This window comes from Nothoprocta perdicaria, unplaced genomic scaffold (assembly GCF_003342845.1).
Source record: "Nothoprocta perdicaria isolate Ctin4 unplaced genomic scaffold, notPer1 scaffold_45, whole genome shotgun sequence".
In the NCBI taxonomy this organism is placed as follows: domain Eukaryota; kingdom Metazoa; phylum Chordata; class Aves; order Tinamiformes; family Tinamidae; genus Nothoprocta; species Nothoprocta perdicaria.
The window spans coordinates 170,597-198,425 of record NW_020455699.1 but is presented as its reverse complement, the minus strand read 5'-3'; the positions used below and the strand labels follow the sequence as shown (position 1 = coordinate 198,425).

General features: G+C 38.2%; 1 protein-coding gene across 1 annotated transcript; it reads right to left on the bottom strand.

Moving 5' to 3' along the window:
* Positions 1-266: 266 nt before the first annotated feature.
* LOC112953503 (zinc finger protein 474-like) lies at positions 267-27,829 on the bottom strand. The gene is made up of 4 exons (XM_026046578.1): positions 27,757-27,829; positions 12,727-13,403; positions 3,917-4,097; positions 267-442 (listed from the first exon to the last, which is right to left on the bottom strand). The coding sequence occupies exons 1-4, from the start codon at positions 27,827-27,829 to the stop codon at positions 291-293; spliced, it is 1,083 nt and encodes a 360-aa protein (XP_025902363.1). The 3' UTR covers positions 267-290.

The window sequence follows — 27,829 nt, the reverse complement described above, 5'->3', positions numbered from 1 at the left end:
ACATCCGTTCTCCCAAATTGCGATTTCAAGGTGATGTATCTGAAATGAGGAGGCATTTCTGCCATTGCTGGGCTAAAAATCACCGCATTTGACCTCACACTGCAGTAGCTACTGCTGAGCTTCCTCTGGAGACCTTCAGACCATGTGGCCTGACAATGCACTCTCCAGCTGGATTTTATTTCTCTCACAGTGTGGTTGAAAGCTATGTGTGTATGTGTGTATATTCATGTGCATGCACACATACGTGTATGAGCATATATACATGTGTATGCATGTTTGTTACATCCACTTTACTTTGCAGGTTTCGGTTTACACGACTTCTGATGGACGATCAGTCTGTCTGGAAGGAAAGTACGCCCGCAAATATCACATGGAACTAGCTGGTTCTGGGCGCTGATCCAGGCAGCGTTGTTTAAAGAATCAAGATCATAGAAACCTTTGGCTGGAAAATTAAAAAAAGAAAGTATCAGTTTTCATTCTGGAAAGCCACATTCAACTCTTTATGGAAAGTATTTTCAGGAAATACCTGTTGACTGAGCCTCTTAGTTTTAACCAAACCATATTGCTTTTGCAAATGAAAAAGAAAGAAAAGAAATAAGTAAAGAAGTATATATATATATTCATATATATATATGCATAAAAGACTCTGCTGTTTGTCCCAGGGGTTGAATTAAATTAACTTCAAACTGAATCATTCTGTATTGTATGAGAGAACAGAGAAACGTCATGCTGTGTGTTATGATATGCATTCTTAGCTAATTATTAACATCTTTGCATACATACTAATATCAGCAAATTTCACTTTTTGGCTTTACTTCAAGTTTTGTTTAATGAGCACATGTTATCAAACCATGGCACTAAAAGGGAGTATATTGCATTAAGAATGTGGTCTTTGTACTACCCTGGACATCTTTGTACTACTGTGGACAAGGGGCCCAATTTTCTTCCTGTTGAAGTCTATATAAGTTTTGCCAATAACTTAACTAAAGGTTAGGTAAGACTAAAACCTCTTACAGAAAAAAATTACAGTTCTTTTAAGCCGCAGCTTCCAATGAGGTCATTGCACTGATGTGTCTATTGCCATCTATGCAGTAACCCAGTTTTACTCTCAGTTACTTTCCACTGYGGAAAGACTGAGTGCTCTGAGATTTCAGGAGTGTTCTACAAAGGCACATTTCAGATGGTTTTTTCAAGACTATATTTGATAATAAATTGATTATAAAAATGTGATTTTAAAAAAATCTTATTTACTTTCATCTTGAATAGACAGATGAAATCTGTCTTTCTTGAATGATAGAGTGTTTTTTCAAATTTATTTCCAAAAAGGAATGGGCACATAGCTTAATGCCTAGATTCTTCATTTGGAGCATTCTTTCTTAGGTTCTTCATTTGAAGTACACAAAGAAAGTATCTACATGGCTTGATTTGAGCTGTATTTGCTTTGCCATTTCCAAAAGTTATAACAATACAGAAGATGTCAAAAAGAATGTTTTAGCCTTTGAACTGTTAGCAGCAGACAATTTTTAAAAAGAAAAAGATTTGTACATTTAAAAATGTTCCATGGTTTCTGTCATTGGCACACCATGGATCTCTTCATTAAAGGCCCATACAGTTTTAATATGACTCATATCCAATGGTTCACATAACCACAATAAGCCTTAGATCTCTTAATATGCCTGTTCCTAATGTTCTTTTTGTTAGAAGAGCAACCAAGTAGTGTTTCTTTTCTTGGCTGAGACAAATAACCCCTTTGCTTGCAGGAAATGAATGTGTATTTTCTGTACTTTGGAAAGTTTATTGAATATAAAAAAAAAAGGGGGGGGGAGAGAGAAAAAGAGAGATGACTTTCTCCTTACAGGCATGAGTTGCATTCCACAAACAAAACACTGTGTAATCAGGGCAGTGGTTGTCTTGCCATGACACTTTAGTTTTCAGAGAAGATTTATGTTAGTTATAAAAAGTTTTATGTAAGCAGTTAATACTTCTGAACTTACTCTGAACACCGCCTGTTCCATTCAACATCAGGACAACCCCTCCTCCTTAAAGTGGGAAACCATGAGACCTGCAGTACGTGTATGATGTGGTCTAAGGTTCAGTTATAGCTTTTACCAGATGATCTAGAGTATGCCTTATGGAAAAAGAACAACATTAAGCCTATTTTCTTGAGGCCAGGAGCATGAGGCAACTGTAGGGGGAACAACAGCTTCAGCTCAGGCTACAGAGCTGATCAGACTTGCATCAGTTCAGGGACACGTGCTGGAAGCAGGTCAGTGCCCCCTGGGAAGTGTGGGCACACAGCACCTCATAGAAGACGTGTGGCGCCTAATGTGACTCACTGCATAAATGAGACAATTTTCTGATTCATATCTGGGAGTCTTTTGCTGAATTGTTCTCTCAAAGTGTAGATGTCTTTCTGTTTGCACTTCCTCATAATAAGAACAGTGTGTTTCAAAATAATCTGAATTGTCCTTTTGCATCTTCCTCTTTCAGCTAGGATTCTCTCTCCATTTTTCTTTACCACACATATAAAAATTAAAAAAGCTAACCAACAAAAGCAAATGCAATGAAAATGCCTTGTGAACCTATCCTTTACAGTAGGTTCAACTCAGCTGCTAGCCATCTGATAAAAAATATTGATATTAATAAGCTATTATTATTATTTTTAACAGATGATTAGTGTTCTCACTGTGTTCTGTTTTGGATACATCTCCTAAGGATATTTCTTTGTGCTGCTGTAAAGTGACATGAAATGTATGATTCTTTCCCAATGAATTGCGGGAGAATTTGTCTGTTTTTTTTGGTTTCAGTCGTTAAGGGAAGCTGTTGGAATTTACAAAGAACACGAATAAAAAGCTGGTAAATTAGCCACCTGGGTGCAAGTGGTCCAAGCTTGGCCCAGTGTAGGTTAGACCACCTGACAGGGTCAGGGAAGGTGTCCAATGAAAGTAAATCAACTTCCAAGCAAAAGCCAAAGCCTAAATAAAAATTTGTTTGATACTACAGTGAGCACACGTCCCTTGGATAAATATGGGAGCCCAGCTCTGCAAGGTGCTAGGGATCATCAGTTTTCATTGATTTGAAGAAGAAGTTCTCATATAAAACAGGATCAAACACACGAACAAAACATAACTTACAGATGTAGAATACTTGTTTTACAATATGTAGCATTTTCCCATCGTGTTTCTTCTATATTGTCTTCTAAAGTAAGTTTTATAATGTATCTCAACATAATTTTCTAAGGCTTGTAGATAAAAAGGAGCTAACAGAATTCACTATCCTGTTGTAGAAGATATTATAATTTTAACTCTGCATATGTATTTTAATAGAAATTAGAAACTATATATATGTTATAGGTTAGCTTTTCAAAATATCCTATTTTTAGGAGTTCTTACACATTTGGTACCATTTTTCTTATTTTACCATTCAACAACTTCTTTTTTGAGGCCATTCACTGTTCACCATTGGGTAAGAGCTAATGTTGGGCCTTTTTTTTTTTATAACCAACACTCTGGGTTGAAAACTTGGCTCATATATCACTTGCTATGTTGCCTTATGGGTATTTTGTTTTAATGACTTTATGTGTCACAGCTGCACATTATTCTTGGATGCTTTTGCTCATTTCAAAATATGCTTTTATACAGCGTTGAAAGTAGTCAAAAAGTAATGGTCTAGTTGTGAGACAGATTGTGAGACATGTCCTACAAGGCAATGGAAGTTCTTATTTCTCACTGATGTAGTAGAAGAACAAGAACAACAAGAAGGAATGCTTAACAAAAGCTTAAAACAAGCTAGTGTCCTGTGATGACTACATTCTTTTTGGACTATTGAGGCATATTCGAACCACTAAACTAGCCTTATTTCCTTTTTCTTTCTCCCACTTTCTTCATTCCATTTCCTCATTTGGTCTGTAGCTTACCTTGTACATAATTGACTTCAGGCTTTCTGGGTTCTGGCCTTCTCAAATGCTTGGGTAGCRTGTCATTCTCCTGATGCCATTTTTTCAGGCATTGTGGCTCATGGATACTGATAGATTTTGTTCCATACTCACGGCCACATATGTAACAAATAATTGTTGGCGGACGTCTTATCACTGGYGGCTGMAAAAAAAAAATAGAAATGAAGAATAAGCATTGTTTTCARCATTAATTTTGAATCTGACAACCCTGAATGAAAACAATAATGCTAAGAAAGAGCTGATTGAAATCTGTGAAATCACTGTTAATGTTCCTATCAGTTTCTGTTTATCTGGATTCTGTTCTGAAGCTTTTAAGACATATTGCCTCATTRGCTGGCCATTTGGACCAGGTATGCTCCTTCGCAACATACTGGAYGGAAAACTCATGTCTGTCACCTAATTAATAGCAATATAGCTCACTTATTTTCACATCGTGGGCTTGCAAGATCATGAAAATGATGACTTAGCACATGCAGAGAGAGATTTCCTCTGCTTGATCAAGTTACTGTGATGCAGTGATAATCTTCAACACTTAATTTTTTTTTTTTTTTTTTTTTTTTATCTACCAAACAAAAGAAATATGGAAAGGAACAATAAAATCTTCCTCATTGAATTGTTGTTGTGATAATCCAACATCAGAAAGACCTCGTCTCCAGGCAGAGCACAGTTAAAACATTAACTCACCTTAGTATCTCTCTTAAACCAAACTGCAAGAGCAACTGTGATTAATCTRTGACTGTAGGAACTGATTGTGTTTCGCCCCCAGTCAGTTAACTGGTAGAATTCTTGACCTTGACAGATTAAAACCTATGCAGGACACTTCAGGACTGTGGGCAAAAGACGGAACTGTTGCTTGTTTACCCTGAATATCTTAGTGTGAAACTTGCCAGTGACTTCAGTGAGGGCAGAACTGGACTCTGAACAATTCATTGTTTCTGAATTGCAGATCTGTTTTTGCTTGTAGAGAAAAACAACTTAACTCAAGAAAAAAACTCAATTTTTAAACCCAGAAATATATATTCTAAGCTTTAAAAATATATAATTACTGTGGTATTGCAGATTATGGACTAAACTATGTCTTTGGGCACATTCTGCACTAGGCGTGGTGTCAGTATCAGTCACGCTCAAGGAGCAAAGCAGAAACATACTGCAAAGATATCATTTTGAGACATGTAGATGATATTCACAACTATCAGAATTTTTTTCATTCCTTTTTTTGCAGAATACCAGTAAAAGACTACCTATTTCCTGGCAATTTATTAAAGGTAGAGAGGAATCATGCCAGACCARACATGAGACTTTTCTCACGTAAGCAAAGCAGGAGGAGATTTTATTTTTTCCTCTGCTGGTGAGACAAAGGCATAACCTATTCCAGTATTTATGACTCTCTCTTTCAGCCCATCAGTGTATTCAAGAAATTCTGGGCAGCTCTTCTTGCATTTATGCTACAGTCTGAAAATGTCATTAGTGAATAATCTGCATAAGCTTTCTGTCCTGTATCACATATGTAAACTCTATTACATGAAGAAACACTGCTCTACGAAGTGCACTTTTGCTGGGAAAAGTTCACTGAATCATAACCACAGAACAGCTGAAGTTGGAAGGGGCCTCTGGAGATCACCTTGTTCAACTACCCCGCTCAAGCAAGGTAGATCTCTGCAGATTGACCAGGACTGTGGTCCCATTGGTTTCTGAATATCTCCAAGGATAGAAAGGCAAATAGTTGCCTTTCTAGGCAACTTTTTCTGATGTCTGACCACACTCAGGGTAAAAACACTTTTTTTTCTTATATTTTGAGACAGTTTCCTGTGTTTCAATTTGTACCCATTGCCCCTCATCCTGTCACTAGACAACACTGAGGAGGGTCTGTCTGTTTTTCATTCCATTCCAACAAATTTTTATGCACATGGAAATAAATTCTCCCTTGACCTGTCTCTTTGCTCTCTCACTGTCTCCAAATATGTCAGATGCTCCWGTCCCTTAAACATCTTTGTGACACTTTCCTGCACTTGGTCCATATGTCCATATCTTCTTTGTACAGGGGAGCCTGGAGGTGGACCAAGCACTCCAGATGTGACCCCACAAGTGTTTAGCAGAGGGGAAGGATGACCTGCTTCCAACTGCCAGCAACATTCTTCCTAATGCAGCGTGATGCCAATAGACTTTGCTGTGACGGGACGTTGCTGACTCATGTTCAGCTTGCTGCCCAGAACTTCCAGACCCTTCCTTGCAAAGCTGCTTTCCAGTCAATCAGCCCSCAGCTTGTACACGTATATAGAGATACTCTTGCCCACAAGCAAGACTTGACATTTCTCATGTTTGGACTTCCTGAGTTTCTTCTCTGATGATTTCTCCAGGCTGTTGAGGCCCTTTGACTGGAAGTACAATCAACTTGTGCATCAGCTTCTCTTCCTGGTTTTGTATAATTTGCAAATCTGCTGAAGGCACCCAGAGCATTAACGAAGATATTAAATGGTACTGGCCCCAGTATTGGCCCCTGGAATGTACCCACTTAGGTAAGTGGTCTCCAGCTGAACTTTGTGCTACTCAACAGGGGACTCTGAGCTCTCCTGAAATTTGGAGTTATCTTGCTTTTTTTGCCCCACTCTCTCCTTGCAGGATACTTAACCCTACCATCACTGCAGCCAAAGGTCTGTGACCTTCACATCCTTGTCCAGGCTTTCCTTGTAATAAGTAACGTGGCACAGCAGAGCATCTTTCCTCTTCTCCTTCAACACCTGTGGTTGTAATGAACAAACTCTGGAAACCTCTTGGATTACTTGTGCTTGGTGCGTTACCTTTCCAGTACATATTAGGGGAGTTAAAATCCCCTGTGAGAACAAGTTTGTGCAAACGTGAGACTTTTTTCAGTTCTCAGGATAAAGTCTCAACTACTCGTTCCTCATCAGGTGTGCAATGGCAGTCACCAACAGCGACGTCACTTGTGTTGCTCTGCTCATTAATCCTGATCCATAAACTCTCAGCTGGCCCACCACTGAACAAAGGTCTATGTATTCCAGCAACCTGAAATTAATCTGGAAAGTTCTCACATAGAGTTTTGATCCTTATACAAAGTGGGCCACTGAASACATTTTCAAGATTTCATATGCTCTTCCTTAGCCACCTTGACAAAAAAAATTACAAATATACATACTACTTTCTCTTCCTATTCATAGCTGAATATAGTAAGTTATTTTTAGAAGTCCAGTAACTTTTTATTGTCAATTTTCACCTAGCTCCTTCTTTCACCTAATGACTTACACCTTCCTTGATTCTGAGGCAAGACTGTATTCTGATACAGAATCTTCTGAAGGCAGAGTAGAATTTTTTAAGGCTCCAATAAGTAACCTCTGGTGAGAACAGTGCAAGCTCTTCAAGTCAGGGGACTCATTTCAGTGGTCATACTTGCTATGGGTACACTTGCAGCATTTTAGAAGTGGTTATGAGAATACTGAAAACATATTTTACTTTCTAGCTTTCATTAGCTTGGTCCCAGCCATTCAACAGAATAGATGATTTACTGGATGCAAATTGGAAAATAGCAATTTGATTTACATTCAGTATGCAGGGACTCTTTTAATACCACTAGAATGGTAAAAACAAATTTGTTTAACAAACCAAAAAATAAGTTTATTTATCAGGCAATATCACAATAATTTCCAGTGTAGGAAGCAGTATTTTAAACACAAATTTACTGCTTCAATCAATTTTGAAGTCCTAATACATGATGGGTAAAAATCACTTAAAAATTAAATGCTCTCAATTAATGTATCAGTAAAAAAGAGAAAAAAAGAAATATGGCTACAACTCAGYGTTTTCTATCCTAAATATATTTCCCTAGTGAATGGAAATAGCTTTTTATCTCTGATCTCCTTGTTCAGATTCACTGGCACTTCTAAAGTAACTGTGAGATACCGTGCAGCGTTGAACAGTTGTCAGTAAGTAAGTAGTCTGCTAGACAAAGGCCAGTCACCTCCACGCTGTGTGATCTGGATAGATGTGTGATCTGGATAGATGGCCACAGCTCAAAGCTCCTGAAACGGTGCTTATGGCAGTCTCACCTGAGAAGTGCAGGCTGAATGGGCTCTATTTTGATCTTTCCAGATCCTGGCAATCCTGGATTTTGTGTTGCAACTAAAGAAAACCTGGCCTGCATCTGAATAGAGAATCCTGTTTTCCACATTTATCAGTTTAGCATAACTAAATACTATCTGGTGAAAGAAATTGCTTTAAAAATTTGTTCAAGTAGAAATCCCTCCTTTTGATTCATTATCACATATTAAATTTAATACATTAATCTTTCTCTGCAAATACACTTTAAAAAATGGAAATTTAAAACTTAAGGAGAATATCTTTAAAATTTGCAGTAACAGCTCGCCATTCACTGCTTACCTGTTTTGGGTCTTAAGTATGGTAAGTTTTGCTTCTATTTTTTACAACTGGTGGTATTCATCTTTCATTTCTTTTTCTTTTCAGAGTGTTTCTACCCAGAATGTCACATCTGGAGGCCTGCAGTTTGAAACTCAGCTATTTTTGGAATCACTAGAATTTTCCAACCCAGACTACACACAAGCCAGTGGCTAAACTGTCTGCTTACTGCTTTGTTTTTCACTTTTGCAAAGAGTAGCAGGGAAAGACTGTTCCTAAGGAAATGTGCTACTATAAAAATACCTACAAATACCTGACAGTGCAGTTAGGTTTTCCTCTGGTGCCTCAGTATTTTCTTTTTTTTTTCGAAGACTGCTAAGTATGTCTGTGTTACCATGAATGAAGTTATTTAACTCAGAGAGCTATGTAGCTATGTATTTTGAACAGACCTGACGCTACCTGAGATCAGCTCCAGGCTGCTGTTATGACCTTATAAGAGGTCACACCCTTCTCTATTGAACAAAGCWTTTTATATCCTTTTAAAAATACACCAGTAAGATTGGCTTCCAAGCTCCGCTCTAGGACAGAAAGACCCCTTTAATTCCTTTAATTATCCATTTTACTTAATGAGAGGGGAAGAGACCTCCTGATCCAACCAGAGCCCAAATCATAGCTTCCATCATAGGCTTGAACTGCCCAAGGAATAATGGATCAGAAAAAAACAAAGTATAAATACTTAATGACAGCATCATGTTATATGAAAGAAACCARTTCCACTCTGTTTGACAAGTAAGAGGCACTTTGCATAAGGGACAAAGAGAATAGTGGCTCTCATGCCAAGAGGGTAATGAGTAATGTTAGGACTGATGGTATGTCTCTGTATGAAATGCAGCAACAACATGTGATTCTGCCTGGTAAAATCTGAAGGTACTACAGATTTTACTCCACTGGAATCACTAGAATATCCTATTTTACTCCTAATGTGCTGTTTTAAAAAAAAAAAAAAAAAAAAAAAAGGTTCTAGTGAACATGAAATTTATGTAAATATGTAAATGCAGAAAGGCAGGAATCTCTATCATTCACAATAATTATATACAGTGAGCTTCACTCCAAACATTCATTCCTTTTTTATATCTTCAAATGCACTTGCTACTAATCATCTAACATGAAGTTCAGAATTGCAGCAATTGAGACAAATGCAGTTTGTAATTGACCTCCCACCTTTTTAGAATTAGGAGGCATCTTAAGTTGTTTACATTTTATGCARTAGTTAGATAACTTTATGTTAACGCAAGATATGGCATCAACATTTTGTTGTTACACAGTTTTTCAAGACTTCTGTATTATAATACAGAAAAGGGAGATCATTAACATCTTTTTTTACTTTGTGGATAGATAAAACAATAGGAAGAAAACAGCAGATGGCAGCACCAGATGCTAGTGACACATCTGATAGGATTTTTAGGATTAAAGTTATCACCATCTGTTGCCCAAAAAACTGTAAAATGTACATCCATAGAAAGTCATTAACGCTTATCTACATAGGCAGTAGGAAACATCTTCGTCTTTGAAAGAATTACAAGCACATTCTGCTCTGTACAAGGCTGAGTTTCAACAGTACCAGACATCACTGTCTAAGGTATCGCAGCATCTAAACAGTATGCAAGAATCGACATTTCTGAGCTGATGCAATCCCTCAGAGTCTATTAAGCCTAGACTGTTGTTTGCTTTACACTGTCAGGCACAACTGACTCTGCTCATGTGTTCTGAGAGCTGGGGCAGCTACTGGAAGAAATGTCTGGAGAAGGTTGTGGAGTCTCCAGCACTAGGGCTCAAAYGGAGCAGTACAGCATCATGAACACACTCAACAAGCACTTGTCAGTATGGCATTGGTCTGGCTCATCCTCCACAGCTAACGGAAAGAGAGCTCCAGGACAGGGGCACCTCAGCATAAGCTCTTGCAGTTGGAAAGGTTGACATCCTTCAGAGGGAGCGTGACAGAAACAGTGAGCTCTATTTTTAAAATGAGAAAAAATCAGCTTTGCATTTTAAAGCATCTTTCTTTATATTTGACAGCAATATTAGAGTTCTGTTAAACATATGTACTGTGGTTTTTTCATTATTCTTTACCTCTGACATTTTACTGAATTAGGTCTTTGAAAAGATGTTATTTAAATGGACAAATAAATAATCTACTGATTTAGATTCAGAGTAGGTCTCTWAAGTGAAACTTGGACTCCTCCCAAAGTTTTCCTCCAAGAATCCTATGAAGTCTCTCTAAAATAAAATCCCTTTGACCCCTCACCTTCACATCTCACCAGGACACTATCTGAAGTAACATCAGTCCACTGAGAAGAGAGCTGGGAGCAGTTTTAATGTATATCCTTCTTTTAACCAGGGCTAGCGGATGCCCTTGAGCTTGATGCTATTCCTGCCTTGACCAAAGCAGACTGCTATTTCATTACTCTGTTTGTATAATTAATAAGCAAGTAGTTGGTGTAGTAAAATTAAAGCCATTTGCTGGTAAAAGATAGTGAAGACTATACAGCAGATCCAGACTTAGTCTCCCTATATATTGTATTTATGGCTATGAGCCTAGTACTTTTCAACACTAGGTGTTGGTGGAGCTTTTACAACTTTTTACCAAAAGTGGAGACCTTCACATAGACAATTTAAACCTACAGAAATGAGGTTTTTGAAGAACCAAAATAAAGGAGCTCAAAGAGGTAAAATTCATCTTCCCTTTCTGAAAGCCATCACTAGTTAGCTCCTTCAGAGTCAATTATACCCTGCCAGCTGTACAGCCTCATTAAGTCTGCTGGGATTGAAATACCTGTAACTTACTGGAAGCAAATGAGGAAACCTGTTGCTCAGTCACAGGGAGGAAGAAATTCTAACACATTTCATTCTGGCTCTGCAGAGCGCACAGAAGGAAAAAGTGGTAATAGTGTTGTTGTTCAACAAGTCAGCAGATGTGACTGAATCCACGCAGGGAGCAGCTACATTGCGCAAGAGGGCAACATTTTTACAAAGTCTTTCTCTATGCCAAACCACACTCTTAACTTGTTTTCGTATGTCACTATAACTCTGGACATATTTCATGATACAAAAAAAAAAGCAAACTTTTTTTTTTTTAAGCATACAAAATACTGTGCAGAGGATAAACAACTCTGGTTTGCACACATGTGTTATCATTGCCTTTCACTGCACAGCCACCTTTAGGGCAACGCAAGGTCTTTGGCAAATGGTGCAATGCACAACGTAATGCCACACAAGGAAATGTCTAGTTTCCCATAGCCATAGATACATGTGCACAGTACTTTGCATTGTGTGCATGTTCTATGGAATACATTTCCGTATTATGAAAGAGGTATGCCTTTCACCATTACCTATTATCAATGGCCTCAAATAGCGTAATGCAAACACATAGTTGTCACATTGTCTTTGTTCTCATGATAGGTGGACTAATGATATTATTTTCATTTTATTCAGTATCTGGAAAACTGAGAAACTGCACGTTCAAGGTTGTAACTTGTAAAACATTTTTAGAAATGCTCTGTATAGCACTGCATTGCTTTGCTGACTGAGACAGCTAACCCCCATTTTCAGAAGTAATGTAGGCAGTAAGGAGAAGAAGATTTAGGGAAAAAACATCAGGCTTTTTATTTTAGACACCAGGCCTAAATTTAGACAGCTATCTCTTTACGAAACTCCTGGCCAAGTGAGAGCTTGTGTGGAAACAAGTGTAGAAAAAATATGATATTTTCCAAAACTTCATGTAGCTTTTGGATAATGTGAATCAGCTTCTTTATTCTTAGATCTTGAATCAAATTCAATGGAAAGAAATGTGCAGTCTTATTTATTTKGTTGTTGTTACATTCTGAGTTAATTGCCTTTGAACATGCAGTCCTCAGTAGGATAATGCTCCATATCAAGGTTAAGAATAATGRTAATAAATGAAAATCATTGAAGTGCTCACAGCAATTCATATCTCATACAAACATCATATCTCATGTTAACTAGATAAAAAAGCCCAATATATACTAAACTGTGAAACGTTCAAAGCATGTCTAAGCTAGGAATAATCTGTTAATGAGTGGTATTACATAAGAGTCCCTTTTAGAGACATAATTCCACAGAAGCAAAGAATATGAGAATTCAGCTGTCTCCTTTCAACAGGAAAACAAAGGAAATAAATATAACACWCTTACAGTTACTTTTATGCACACAGCATTTCCCTTTCCTCTACACAGTATTCAGCAGATAAATACTTCCATGGAGCCAAAAGACTGTTCTGAAAATAAAGTGATTTTAACCACGGAGTTGAGAACTCAGTCCCATCCAGAGTGCCCAGCATCAACACGTACCCAATCCTTTAACAATGCACATTTTTAGCAGTTTACCTTGTCTGATATGGCTGTCGCAGCCCCGGTCTTCTGCTGACCTTCACCAGACAGAGCAGTACGTGTTGACMTAGACCCAAAGCTCGGGCCCTTACCAGATTTATGGAGTTTAGAACTTGAAATCCCACTGCTATTTCCTTTGCAACTCTTTTGATGTACAGGGAGACGATCAGGAAGGAAAGTCCTACCACATCTCTCACAAGGCAGGAGCTGGTCTTGAGCACTCTGATATGCTGCCTCATTTTCAGCTGTAAGTGTACAGGAATCATGAGCATGGGCTTCAGGTCTCCTGGGCTCCGTTCTTCGGAGATGCTTTGGTAGTTGATCATTTTCAATTCGCCATTTCTCTAGGCACTGGGGTTCATGTATGGAGATAGACTGGGATCCAAATTCTCTGCCGCAGATATAACATACTCTAAAGCCAGGTCTTCTTGGTGGGATGACTGGTCGATTCAGTGGAGTGTTAGACATGTTTGAAGAATCTGACTGTTTGGAAATTATCGCAGTACCTGGTCGTCTTCTCTTGGGGCCAGCTTCAAGACTCGCTATTCCTGGCAAAATTACAGCAATATCTGACAGAGTGGATGATGATACCTGTCCTGAAAGCAAGATGATGGAAATATTAGGATGGACCTCTCCAACACTTCTGCAGAGTTTTACTGGTTTTGTTCGGATTCCTTTACTTCACATTGTTTCCATGCWGGGCAAAACATTTTGAAAATCCTCTCTTCTACACAGACAAGACTTAATAAAGGTTGCCATCCAGTGCGATGCTCTGAGATGTGATCATGTTAATTTATTTTCTTGAACCTCGATTTACCAGAGATTTTTGAACTGAAAAATTGCACCTAATTGTCTTTTCAGTATGGAAGAAGAGTGTTTCTGTGTAATTTTGTTTTGTCTTTTGGTTTTATATGATCCTGAAACAGATTAAATCCATACACATGAACAAATACTACCTCTCTTTTTAAAGCTAGCAACAGGTGGTTTATCTGTTTTATTTTTAAATAATAGGCAAATAACATCAAGTATATCCCACCTCTAATCAKTAGTTGCACAATATAAATCTGAAACTTTAGACTCAGAGGATATAAAACCATGAGGGGCATAAAGAAAAGTTTGTATGAACTTAAATTGCTAAAAATATGTGTGGCTTTGAATATAATCAATATGTATTACGCATTTTCAGTTACTAACARAACTGGCACCTTGAAGACAGTCTTTGATTTCTAAACTAGTTATTAACTAGATAACATTTCCCTGAGAAATAAAAAATGCATAGAAATTTCTCTATGAAGGGACTGKTGTTAACGTCCAGTCTCCAAAACAAAAGTCAATTAAAAAGGAAAATCTTCCCATTCAGGAGTTTGAAGGTATTTATTAGAACTCCCACTCAGCCTTTGTGAGGTGGCATCTCAAATTCTCTCTCCAGTCTTGGGCCTCCAAGAGAGACATTAATATGAGAGACATTAATATGAGAGACATTAATAAACATGACCGGTTTCCATTAAGGACCATTAAGATGATCTGGGGCTGAAGCACACAACATGCTAGAAGAGGCATTGTGTTTGTTCAGTCTCAAAGGGCATGTCTAAAAAGGGAATCTAACAGCAGTTTTAAAACATCTAAAATGGTTTTTATAGAGGAGATGGAGACAGACACGTTTGAGGGTTGCACAGGGATAGAGCAAGAGGCTATGGTCATGAACTGCAGTAAGAGAAATTCCCACTGTGCATACAGAAGAAAATCCTTTATTGTAAAAGTGAACARGCACTGAAAATGGGCTCTCCATCCCCGGAGATTTTCAGAACTCAATTGGATAAAGCCTYAACCTATTTTCAAACTTTGAAATCAGCTCTGCTTTGAGTATGAAGTTGTATGTGATTTCCAAAGAAAGTTGTTTCAACACTMTATGTGTCTCCAAGGCCTGATAATTAATGCTTCAGTATGTGTTTCCAGTTTCTTCTAATTTAGCCTGGATCTAATTTAAGATCATCATGCATCACTACCATGCCGATTACAGGCTGTCATTTTAATCCTTTTCACTGTGAAACACGTTCACTTTAGACAAGAGCTTGTCAGTTAATCCACACAAAAGCAATAAAATATATTGTATGTGGACATATTTGACACCATAATATTTGAAAGTCTGCCCATCTTTGAAAGTTAAATAGGCAGACCAAATTCCACTCTGGTATAAGTCTGGATTTTTTTGTTAACTTCAACAGCAGATGAATATACATATCACCTTGTCTAACATTTTATATGACTGGTTTGCACAAACAAGTTTTTTACATTTTTATGATGGGAATAGCACTATTTTGAAGTTAAATTTTATTAAAAAATGAGAAGTGGATCTGTACTTGAAATTAAAAATCCAGGACTTCCTGTTTACAAGAGTCTAAGGCTACAGTAGCTATGCAGTAGCCGAATGTTTTTGATGTAAAATGTGAAGATATGTTTTGAATATGAAAACGAGAACCAAACCCCTGTGGTACAAAAGATAAATGAAAAGTACTTAAGTACTTGACCTCTTATAAAATAAGTTTTTACACTGAAATACTCTTTGATTACCTTTGAAGCCTATTGCAATATAAACAGTATGTGCCTTGTCTTAAGAAAATACAGGAAATCTTGACTATTCAAGATGACCTAAGACTTTTATTTTGATCAGTTTTGCATATGTGATACAAATATCTTACTGAGAATTACTTTTTATCTCCATGACATCCTTCTTCTAAGCATTTCTGATTCAGTGTTTACTGGAAGACAAAGTTCATGATCACAGATGTAACAGACTTGAAAATCCAGACAAGATACTGGCACATGAATTTGATTCTGTGCAAAAGAAACAAACATAGCACATGTAAAGTAAATGAGTATAGACACATGAATTTTTGAGCAACTATATTCAGTTGGATGTTAAATTCTTAATGAAGTTACAGAATCAAATTAGCAAAGAAGTTAGGATCTTTGTAAGTAATTGTAAGCAAAGAAAAGAAAATTGTTTAATCTTCAGTATAAGGAAAATTACTATCATTTCTGTGAGGACTTCCTTGGATACTTAAAGTGTAGTATGAGCTCCAAGATAAAAGACTTGCCTCATATTTCACTTAGTGGAATTCTACATAATATTTGGATATGAATAAAAATGCCAAAGCCTTATGAAGCTGTGCTTTTGAATCGAGAATTTATGCCCAGTCTTGAGTTCAACTTTGTAATGTGAGCTTTTTCAAAATGATTTTTTTTCTTCTGTTTGGCAACTACAAAAATAGACTTTCAGGGACAGAATAAATGTTAGTTTTCACTTGTGTTAGTACACCACAGCCTAGTTAGTTCTGGGAGTGTGGGCTAAAATCTCTCCTGAGTCACCTACCAGTAAATGAACTGAGAGTTGTATTCCAAACAGAGGCCAAATTCTTGAGCAATAACTGTTTAAGATGAGCTTTACTGATGGAAAAGGTGAATAATAAAGGAAGAGAAAAGCAGCTTGACTTACAAGTCCCACCTGTAACTTACAAGCTCAGCTTGTAAATGTAGCAAATTGTGATATGCCAAGAAAAGCCAGGCATGGCAAAAACAGGACAAAAATTTTACAACTATGAGATACTGTTTTTGCAGCTAATTTTCCAGAGTTGAGGGCAAGTTTAAAAGGTTTGTGTTTCGACATTCTTAGAGTCCAACTTAAAATTAATAAACAGMTTATTCTTTTAATCACTTAAATTGCAATTGCTACTGCAGTGTCTGTGAATTCAATGGCAACTACAGACCAAAAGAGAACTATTCTATGTCCCTAGGCATTTTAAACACAAATGTAAAAAAAAATCATATAAATCCTATTTATGCTACCTTAAAAACACTTATAGCTTCATGATGTTTAAAATACGAGTTATACTGTACAACACAGATGTGAAATGAATACTCTGCTTTACAAATGAAATTGACTTACTCARCGTCTTCTTGTACATGGTTAGACACATCAAGAACAACTCCTTCACCTTTGATTCTTATACTTCTGCCAAAATCAGAAGACACTTCTCTTTTCAAGTTCTTCCAAAATCCAAAGACCAACGTATTACCATTGTAATTACCTTACAATGCCCAATTGTCTCCAGCAACTCAGATTTTAGTGGTTGCCTGATCACTGGGTCTATTTGTTACTGACTTAATATATTGGCATATACACATAGTTTGCAGACAAGTCTTATTAGACAGATGTGCTAAAATAATTAATGATACACACTGATAAATTTAGAAGCCTTTTCAGTTTTTGCAAGCTACTGTCAAGAGTCTTAGYTTTCCCTGTTTGTTAATTCAAGCTTGGAGAATTTTTATGTATAGGTTTTCTAATGACTTACATCTTCATTCTTGGTAGTCTAGTCAAGATGCCTTTTCCATGACTTAGAAAACATCACTAAAAAAGCCATGAAAAAAGAAACACTTTAGACAGGATTTACAGAGCTTATTTTGCTCTAGATGTTTCAGGACATCTTATTTCCTTCAAGTATTTCAGTTTTTCAGTGTGCTACCCATCTTACAAAGCAGCACTCACATTTCTGGCTTAGACATTCACACAGTTGCATATTCCAGGGACATTTGTGATACTTTATCATTTTGCAAAATTTCCTGTGAAGCTCAGAATTGTTTTTACACAAATATTTGTACACAAATTGAAACAGAGGAAGACCATGAGACACAACCTGTGACAAGTTTCCGTAAAAGAGGATTTTAAAATTAGCTGATAAAAAACAAATTCTTGAGAGACTGCAGACTTCTTAACACTTAAYACCTCCACTAAATTTCTGTTGCATAACTGCAGTCTACTGAGTAATACTGTAAAGGACAAGGTTGCAACCTTTTCTCATTCCTGAATGTATTGAATATTCATATACTTCTCACTAGAAGGTACAGAACTTTAGCACTGAAATTTTATCACAGGTATCAAAAAGAATTTTTGTCCAATACATGCACAGCATAAAAGTGTGAAAAATCCAGTAGAAAACATACTAGAAATAACAAAGAAACAAAGATTACAAGCAGTTTGGACAATAGCAGTTAACAATACACAGGCAGCTAGCTGGCTTCAGAGCGGTGCTGTTCCATTCTAAAGAAGAAATTTTTCCTCCACCAGTTAAGTCCCCTTTCCCTTTTCTTCTTTGTAGAAAATATCAGAAAAGCTATTCATAAAATAAATACAAAAGCCTTTTCCATATTTTAAAATCTCTAAATTTTCTGATCTTGACTTTACAAGAGGCTGATCACTTTGCACCACAAACTGCTACCGCATGACTCTTTGGCAGGCCCAATGTACATTGATGCAGTTATGTATATAAAATTTAAATGCATTTGCAAACTAGCAGAGGGGCTGCTCTATTGCAAGGCCCTTTCAAAGACTGGGAGAGTTTCCAAAGCGGGTGGCCTATCAGATGAAYCCAAGTTGGGAAGTAGCCAAGCTCTTTAGGAGGATGAAGGGAATGCAGAGTCAGGAAAACATTAAAGGGTCATAAGGAGAGAGGAGATAAGGGTTATTGGAGGGTCACAGGAAGGGAGCATCAAAAAGTTCAACTACATTTCAGGGAACTTCTGTACTTTGCAAGGCTGTACTCCTAACTACRTGTCCTATTTACTCACTTATGTCCGAAGGGTATTTTCTGTTACCTTAGGCAATTTTTAAACCAACAGTGGATGAGAAACTGACTACTTTATGCAGAATACTAGGTAACTAAATGTATTACTCTTACGAATGAATCAGTCAATAAAAGACACTGCAAACAACCCGTTAACAATATAAGCTATTGTTGGATTTCCAAGCTTGCTGTTGTAAATACTTCATAACAGAATTATGCTTCCTTGTGGGATTACACCATTTGATCTACATTTATTCCTGCCAAGTTGACYGTTATTATTTGGAAAGTTCCTATAAATTCAGTGTGAAATGAAAATTCATATGAGTATCTCAAAGCTTCTTTTCTCAAGGTCAGTGGTAAAGACACAGAAAAAGTCAGGATTGAGATTTAACATTTCTTTTAAAAACATAATACTTTGTTATTTTTCTTTTAAAAATGTTACCTGTCATTTAATAATGTGAGAAGATAGATTTTGTCTTTGCATATGGTTGTTGGGAAATAATTCTGCTCCTCTGCCGGTCCACTGAATGCTGCAATACTTGGTAAATACTTCATGAATTGCACATGTCAGGGCTTATACAAATAACATATTCAATTTAATTTAGAGCAACTAAAATACAATGGCTTGTTCAACAGGCTGAAAGTTTCACTTTATGCAAAAGAGAAAAGAATCAGAAGATTGCTAATAGCTGATTAATTTTTGTCCTGAAGGGGAAATGGATAATTTTGCACACCTTGTTTTTCAGCTTATTCAGTTAAGAAATTGAAACAACTGCATTGTTACTCAGGCTTTAGTTACACTGTGTTCTCTTAGTTGTCATGATGTAAATGCATTTCAACCTATAGGCACAAGCTTCTTCCTTCAAACGGCCTTGGATCTTCCCTCATGTCAGTGTTGGAACTTGGAAAGAAAGCTGACACATACGTTTCCTATTTCACATATTCAGTCCTTCCTGAAGAGTGACCCTTTCTGTTTCTCATCTGTCTTGATTCTCTCATATAAACAATTCCTCAAAACTCATTATCAGGTCATTTTGCAAGCCTGGATTTCTTGACTGAACTGAACAAAACATACTTGCACTAGCTGGGGGATTAAATTGGCCATTTCCAACAACTCCTGAACACTACTGCTTTTGACTTAGCTAGAATTCCACATGGAGATTTCAAGACTAAAAAAAAAAAAAAAAAGACCTTGTGGAAGAACACATCACCAGAAGCATTCTGCTGCCAGAAAAGAAATGTGGTTGTTCGGTGGGCAAGGAACAGAATCAGTTGTAAAAAAAAAATGGGAAATCTGTTTGCGTATTATGCATTAGCACTCTTATGAAGACTGACTGACATCACAGCCTGCCCACTTCCAGCTGTGCCAGCCTGTGAATTCCATTTTAAATGTATGGTTGTGTTACCTCCTCTGTTCCCCATTGYCTCTGCCAAAAGGGACAGGATAAACCCCTGCAACAGAGAGCTAAAATCACAGGTCATGGAACTTTCAAGCTTATACCTCCCAAAGAAACAGCTGCCTTGGCACGTCCTTGACTCCCTGTAAAGGAGTAACAATTTTCAATTGTAAACTGTAAAAGGGGGAGTGGAGGTGGGGTACATACCTTACAATTCAGGTTTCTCAGATTGAAGAACTGCTGGGTATGAAAGCCCTTATTTATGTTTCCCTATTTAGTCTTCCTTTTGTTTCCCTCCAAGACTATACTTGAGCTTGTCTGCTCATTCTGCCTCTTCATCCTTGAGGGCTCCAAGTCATCAGTTCCGTGTTTGCAGCATCAGTTACTGCTAGGGGGATCATTTCATAAAGGTGATTTACTTAAACTGAAATCCACTTGTAAGTACTCTGAAAAATGGTTATATCACTTGTTCCACCTAATTTCATTGTTCCAGAAATTGTATTTTAAATTATTTTTAAATCTTAAAGGTATTTCAAATTATTTTACATGAAACACCAAGCAACTGAACTACAACAGTGGTTATAGATGGTAGTTTCTCAATCTAGTCTGGACTACTTAAAAAATACGAAGGAGAAAAATTCAGTGTAAGAGGATGAAAAGATATCACATACAGAAAATAAGCACATAAATAAATAAACAAACAAATAAATAAACAAACAGAAAAGGGCGATGAAGTGATCTGCTCAACTTATTGCATCTAACAGAAGGAGGAAATGAACATAAATCTTCTGACATCCAGTTGAGAGCGCCAGTACTAAATCAGTCTGGTCACAGTTTTCAAAGGCTGATCCCTAACTTTATAAAAGGCTTTTTGTTATGTTTACATACAAAAGAGGTGTCAGAAGGGACCAAACTTGCATCTTGTTTTCAGTGCCAAAGAGCTTTGCTTCAGGCTTTGTTTCCAAAGAAAAATGTTTTCCATGAGGCTTCCCATTATTCTTTAGGGGAAATAAAACTAAATAACTATCTCAAGCAGTATTTTCTCTTTGTGCTAAATGTTGTTTTGAATTGCTCAATTATAAATTTTCTTAGAAATCTCTTAAGACAAAATACTCAATCATAAATTGGACAAAAGTATTAGACAATCTACAGTATCTTACTGCTGGATCTGTTTTTCACTGACAGATAAAAGGAAAGAAAACAYTGTTACATTTCCAACAATATTTTTAGCAAATTAACCACATATTAAAATCCTCACATTTTTTCAGCTCATCACTGTGTTTTCTCCAGATCTTCTGGCTGGAGAAGTCTTCTTTGATTAGTGTTATAAAGATTTTTTCTCTTTCAGTGATGGGAAAAGAAGAAACTATTATCTAATTAAACCCCAGTGAAGATCATACAGCTGTAGGAAATCCATAGGTTTCTATTTAACCTTGTTTTATCTTGTCAGGAGTGAATAAAACCATGTTTTTAAGTACCTTCTATCTCACAAAACAATTGCAAGCTTTAAACACACAARTATTGGCATGTTCACCCACTTTTGGCAGCTGCAAGGTCCTGTAAGCCTCTAAATTGTAACATCACAGCATCTTGGCTTAGATATCTTATGAGTAATGCACACTCAGAAACATCCAAGTATGAAGCTTGTTCTATCAGAGGGTCTAGCTGCACGTATAGCAGTAACATCTTTCCAGTACATCTCCATCTGCAGCGCAGAGGTTGCTGAGCACACCTCCATTAAACACTGCTGCACTCACATGAGGACAAAGCAAGCATGCTTGAAAATCAAACATACCAAGATATTGTTTCCTGATGAATATAAACAGAAACTATTGATCCCTGAGGGTTTTATATGATTTTTTATGATAGCTTCTTAAAGTGTTTATAATGGGACAATCAACCTAGTTAGAGGATTTTGTAATCTTCCTCTGACCTAGTTTAAGTGCCTATGTCTATCTTTGGATCTGAGTTACTTCCTATCTAAAACTTTATGGGCCACCCAAAATGCACTAAAGCCAATAGAAGTTACAGTATAATATGGCTTTTGAGTCAACCACATGTATAWATAGGCAGTATTGGTAAGTTCGCAATGGTATTGCCAGAGACAGCTGCTTAGTGAACCAGCAGCTCTCCTCTACTCTGGCCTTCTTAGGCCCAAGACTAAGAAAGAAATCCTTAATCTAAAATAAAATTTAACCCTGATGGAATTAAAACCATCACTAGTTGAGATATAGGTAAACATTAAAATTTTATGCTAAAAAATCATAATGTATGTATCTTTGCACCTGTATACAAACAGTTCTTTACAGAACATGCATTTTACTTAGTAAGTTTTCAGAATGATGATCACCTTCACTGAATCACAGAATGGTTGAGGTTGGAAGGAACCTCTAGAAATTATCTAGTCCAAYCCCCTGCTCCAGCAGGGACACCCAGAGCACGGGGCAYAGGGYGGCATCCAGGCGGGTTTGGGAGATCTCCAGAGAAGGAGACTCCACARCCTCCCTGGGCAGCCTGTGCCAGGGCTCTGTCACCCTCACAGGAAAGAAGCTCTTCCTCACATGCAGAGAACTTCCTGKGTTGCAACTTGTGTCCATTGCCCCTATTGTTCTATGACTGGCCACCACCAAGTAGAGTTTGCCCTCATCCTCCCTACCKTCTCCCCTCAGGTACTTACACATATTGATCAGATCTCCTCTCAGGCTTCTCTTCTGTAATCTAAACAGGTCCAGCTTGCTTAGTCTTTCCTCATTCCATAGTTGCTCCAGTTCATTCATGATCTTTGTCGCTCTCCACTGGACCCTCTCTAGAAGCTCCACGTCCCTCTTGTCTTGAGAAGCCCCGAACTGCCCCCAATACTCCAGGTGCGGCCTCCCCAGAGCTGAGCAGAGGGGCAGGATCCCCTCCCTCCACCTGCTGCCAACATCCTCCTCATGCAGCCAGGAGCCCATGGGCCTTCTTGGCCACGAGGGCACTGCTGCCTCATGGGTAACTTGGTGTCCACCAGGACTCCCAGGTCCCTCTCCGTGGAGCTGTTCTCCAGCAGGTCAACCCCTAATCTGTCCTGGTGCCTGGGGTTATTCCTSCCCAGGTGCAGGACCCTGCACTTGTTCTAGTTGAACCTCAGGAGGTTGCTCTCTGCCCAACTCTCCAACCTGTCCAGGTTCCTTCCAATGGCAGCACRGCCCCCCGGAGCGTCAGCCACTCCATCCAGATTGGCATCATCTGCAAACTTGCCCAGAGCGCCCTATGTGCCCTCGTCCAATACATTGATGTTTYAACAGCCCTAGGCCCAGTACTGACCCCTGGGGAACACCACTGGCCACAGGCCTCCAACTGGATTCAGTCCCACTTATCACCACACTCTGAGCTCTGTCATCCAACCAGTTCTCAATCTACCTCACTGTTCACCCATCCAGTCCASACTCCCAGAGCTTTCCTATGAGGATGTAACGGGAGATGGTGTCAAAAGCCTTGCTGCAGTCAATGTAGACAACATCCACGGCTCTCCCATTGTCCAGCCAGCCATTCATCCCATCGTAGAAGGCTACCAGATTGGTTAAACATGACTTCCCCTTGGTGAATCCACGCTAATTACTCCTGATCACTTTCTTTTCCTTCACATGCCTAGAGATGCTCTCTAGGATGAGCTGCTCCATCACTTTTCCAGGTGCTGCTGCTCCAGGGATGAAGGCGAGGCTGACCAACCTGTAGTTTCCCAGCTCCTCTCTCTTGTCCTTTTTGAAGACTGGAGTGTTGTTGGCTCTCTTCCAGTCCCCTGGCACCTCCCCTGCTCTCCAGGACCTCTTGAAGATGATGGAGAGCAGCTGAGCAATAACCTCCACCAGTTCCCTTAGCACTCTTGGGTGCATCCCATYGGGGCCCATAGATTTAGGGGTGTCCATTTTGCCTAAATAATGTCTAAACCAATCCTCCTTGACCAATCTCTGTTTGTTAGTATCAGATCTAGCAGCCCCCTCCTGTTGTTGGTTCCTCAAACACCTGCATCAATAAGTTATCTGTAATGGTCTGAAGGCACCTCCTAAACTGACTGTTTCTGCCTATGTGATTATCCTAGCAGATATCAGGGTGATTTAATTCCCCCAGGGAGACCARGGCCTGTGATCAGGAGGCTTCCCTTAGCTGCCTGTAGAAGGCCTCATCCACTTCCTCATCCTGGTCAGGAGGCCCGTAGTAAACTCCCACAACAGTGTCACCCCTGTTGGCCTGCCCTTTAATCCTCACCCAGAGGCTCTCTACCCAYGCTCCATCCTCCCCTGTGCTGAGGTCCATATATTCCAGTTGCTCTCTCACATAAAGAGTAACTCCGACACCCCATCTTATTGGCCTGACCTCCACRGCCGCATTCCAGTCAGGAGAGTTGTCCCACCATGTCTCAGTGATTGCAATGAGATCATGGCCCTGCAACCACATATGCATCTCCAATTTCCCTTTTTTATTCTTCATGCTGTGTGTGTTTACATTGAATTGGACTTGCAACATGCTTCTCATTGTAGCAGGAGCAGCTGCAACCTGACTACATTGGCCTTCAGTACTCATATTTTGCCATTAAGCCTTGGGGAACCCTTTACAGGGTGTGATGTTAGGCTGCTGTGAGTGGTATGACAGGTCATTCCCTACCTTATCACCTGAAAATACCCTCCTCCCTCCTCAAATCTAGTTTAAAGCCCTCTCACTGAGCCCTTCTAGCTCATAACCGAGGGCTCTCTTCTCCCTTTGAGAGATGGATCCCATTAGACGCAATCGTCTCTTGTGCCATGTAAGGCTTCCTCCTGCCAAAGAAACCAAAGTTGTGGCAATAACACCAGCCAGTATCCTCCTGCATCTTCCTGTTTCTTTCTGTATTACTGCCAGCAGTGGGAAGAATGGAAGAGGGGATAACCTGCACACCTGAGTTCCTGATCRTCTGCCCCAATTCCCTAAGCCCCTTTTGATTACCCTCAGGCTATGAGTTACTGCTTTTTCTCCTCTTTTTTTTTTAACTTTGTTTTTACTCAGATGCAATTATGTAATGTACTTGTCTCATTCTTTTATGAATAATGTTACTCTTTCTTCAGATGCCTATTTAGTCTTGTGAAAAAAAAAAAAGAGAGGAATATATTATCATGGATAGATTCCCAAACTAGGTGACACTGAGGACATCAAGCATGTCACATTCTTAATGTCAATTGCTGCAGTAGGTCTGCAATATTTACCACTATATGAAACATAGAGAGCATACCAGACATGTATCAAGTGATAAATAGGTCAGGCATGTTTACCCTGTTTATTGCATGAGAGAATTAGAGTAAGCAGGAAAAAAAAATCAGTTTACATGGTCTAAAATGAACCACATATTTCCTATCTCAGATGTCTCTGTTCAACACTTCATTTGTCGTGCTGATGTATGCAGAATCAGACTGGGAATGTCTGTGATTTGAAGGTAAATGTGATTACACAATGGGCAGTTAGGGCAATAATTTCAGGAAAGGAAGGCAATCGCTTAAAAAAAAAAAAACAAGACATACACATACACACAAAAACAGATGGATAAATGCATATATACCTAGGAGTCTATTTGATTGATACAGAAGATAAGCACCACCTTGGCTTGTATAAACTATCACAAGATAGTGAAAATCAACAGAGCAATAACAATTTACACCTGCTGAAATCAGTGATAGGTTAGAGTGATTCAGTGAAGAAATGACACTATTCTCAATGATGTGAATTACCACAGTTACATTACATAGGATAGAAATAATCAGAAGGGGTAAATGTTCTCATCTTTTACAGTGTGAATCAACTAATCATATTGCAATATAAAGAAATTTCTGCTGACAGATGATCTCACAGATCAGTAATTTTTGTACTTTTGGTATGGACAGGATTTAGCTGGACAGCCTTATTTACCATGGCAATTTCTAAACCCAGTAATATAAAGCAGTTATGTAAAATAATAGGAAAAATGAAATAATAATGAGCAGAAAGTACAGATGAATACAGAAGTGACAGTGAAAATCTAGACAAGTACATGAAATTATGCAAAGTGTAAAATGGTTAAAATAATGAACCTAAGGACATCCTTTTTTTTTTTTTTTTTTTTTTTTTTTTTTTTTTTGTGAAATGTTGCTTGGTCCTAAGAGGAAATAATTAAATATACATTTTCATATCTTGCAAGGACAATACAGCACATTCTAATATCTTGCAGAATATTAAAGTAACACCAAAAAGAAATGGGTCACCTACTAAATCTCCATTGCAAAAGCAATGCCCTAGAAGAATATCAAAATATCCTTCAGATCTAGTGTACTCTCTCTGTATAAAAAGATAGCACAAAGTTGAGGAGAAGCTTTATTTATAAATTGTTGGTGATCAAACTTAAAAACATAATTTATTTACATGTTTTTTTTTTCTCTTCCAGGTTAGATGGTCTTTTTTAAAAAAAAAAAAAATGTGAGAGGCCATGGCTGATTGCCTCATCAAATCTATAACTGTAACTATTGCAAGCTGGTGATTCTGTAATTTGTTACATTTAATGGTGGTCTTTTCTAATTTATTCATGTACCTGTTCACACTGTTTTATTTCTTATTTTATAAATCTTTAGATGTTAGGATCTTACCTAATTTCCTGAGACAATGGGGGAAAAAAACCACAAAACGTATGAAGCAGAAGCCTGAAATTACTACAGATATTGGGGTTAAAAGCATGTTAAAAATGCTTATCTAGGCTCTTTATAGTGTAACTGTAAATTCATCTGGTTAGAAATGAGTGCTTGGTATTGTAGATCCATGGAACTCAAGTAAATGGAAAAATCAATTTTGAATAAAAAAACAGTAACGAATTATATTAAACTATAATAGAACAAACTGTTATAGAACAATCATTTCAATGAGTGTCTCTCAAGGTGCAACGTTGTATACACTGGTTTCAGTTTAAACCACTTGGAAATTAACGTTTTCTGTTTTGCTTTCTGAGCAAGAAGTTAACTAATTTTTACAGTAAACCTCCTTATTGTACTTAAACATCATATATTTTCCAGGAATACCACTGAATGAAGACCTTCCTGTGATAAGGGGTAACGAGAATTATGTGCCAGGTAGGATTATCTTCTACAGGGTGTGTGATTGCTAGCTGTTGGTATCACAGCACTTTAGAATTCTAATAGTACTTTTCAGACTCTTAAATCACTCACATAAATGAAGTCTGTCAAGGACTTCAAGGACTGTCCATTGTATGTGGAGTTAAGAAATTAGAACTTCTGACCTGATACATCATTGATCACACTCCACTTTTGCCAAGCAGATCTCTGCAGAGAGTAACTCCAGAAAATAAATACATCAACGTTTCCATTAGCACTCTTACATGGTAGCTGATCTGAAAGGAGAAAATAACTCAAATCTTCACTCATTGCCCTTTGCACTCATTTATAATYGGGCCCACGTGATCTGTGGTAATCCTGTCTTTGGCTACCCTGATGCCAGATACTGATTTAGCAGGAAGGGGACGGCAGTAAGAGGCCTTAATTGTTTAATCTTTCATTGTCTTGGRTTGGGATTATTATCAATATTATCACTCGAAATTCAGAAGAAAATCAAGTTTCTGACAGATTATGCTGTCATAGCACACCACAAAAACTAGTGTTTGTAGCATCGCAGTTGCTCATGCCCATCAGCTAGGTAGCAGTTTCTTTGACTTCCGGCCTGAAGAAAAATCACAGTGTCTCTATAAAACCRTGATCTTTCCATCCTGAAGAGGTACACAAAGTAATTAAGATTCAATGCTTAAAGACAGAGAAAGGGCAAGCACAACAYTATTTCCTGAATATTACCTCTGCTGCAAAGACTGGATGGAAGCACCGCTTTTCCCGAGGTCTTGGCTTTTCTGAGGCTGTTTTCTGTAGTTGGCCTGCCTTCTATAARCAAGCCAAAGCACAGAGCTAGGCAAATACCTGTGCATCAGGTTCCGCCCCTATCCTGTCGGCCGCGCTTTTCCTAGCTTCTACCTTTTGGATTTTGACCAGCGCTTCCTCCCTGGATGGGCCTGGGCCCCGGCAGCGCGGCCCGCGCTGGTGCCAT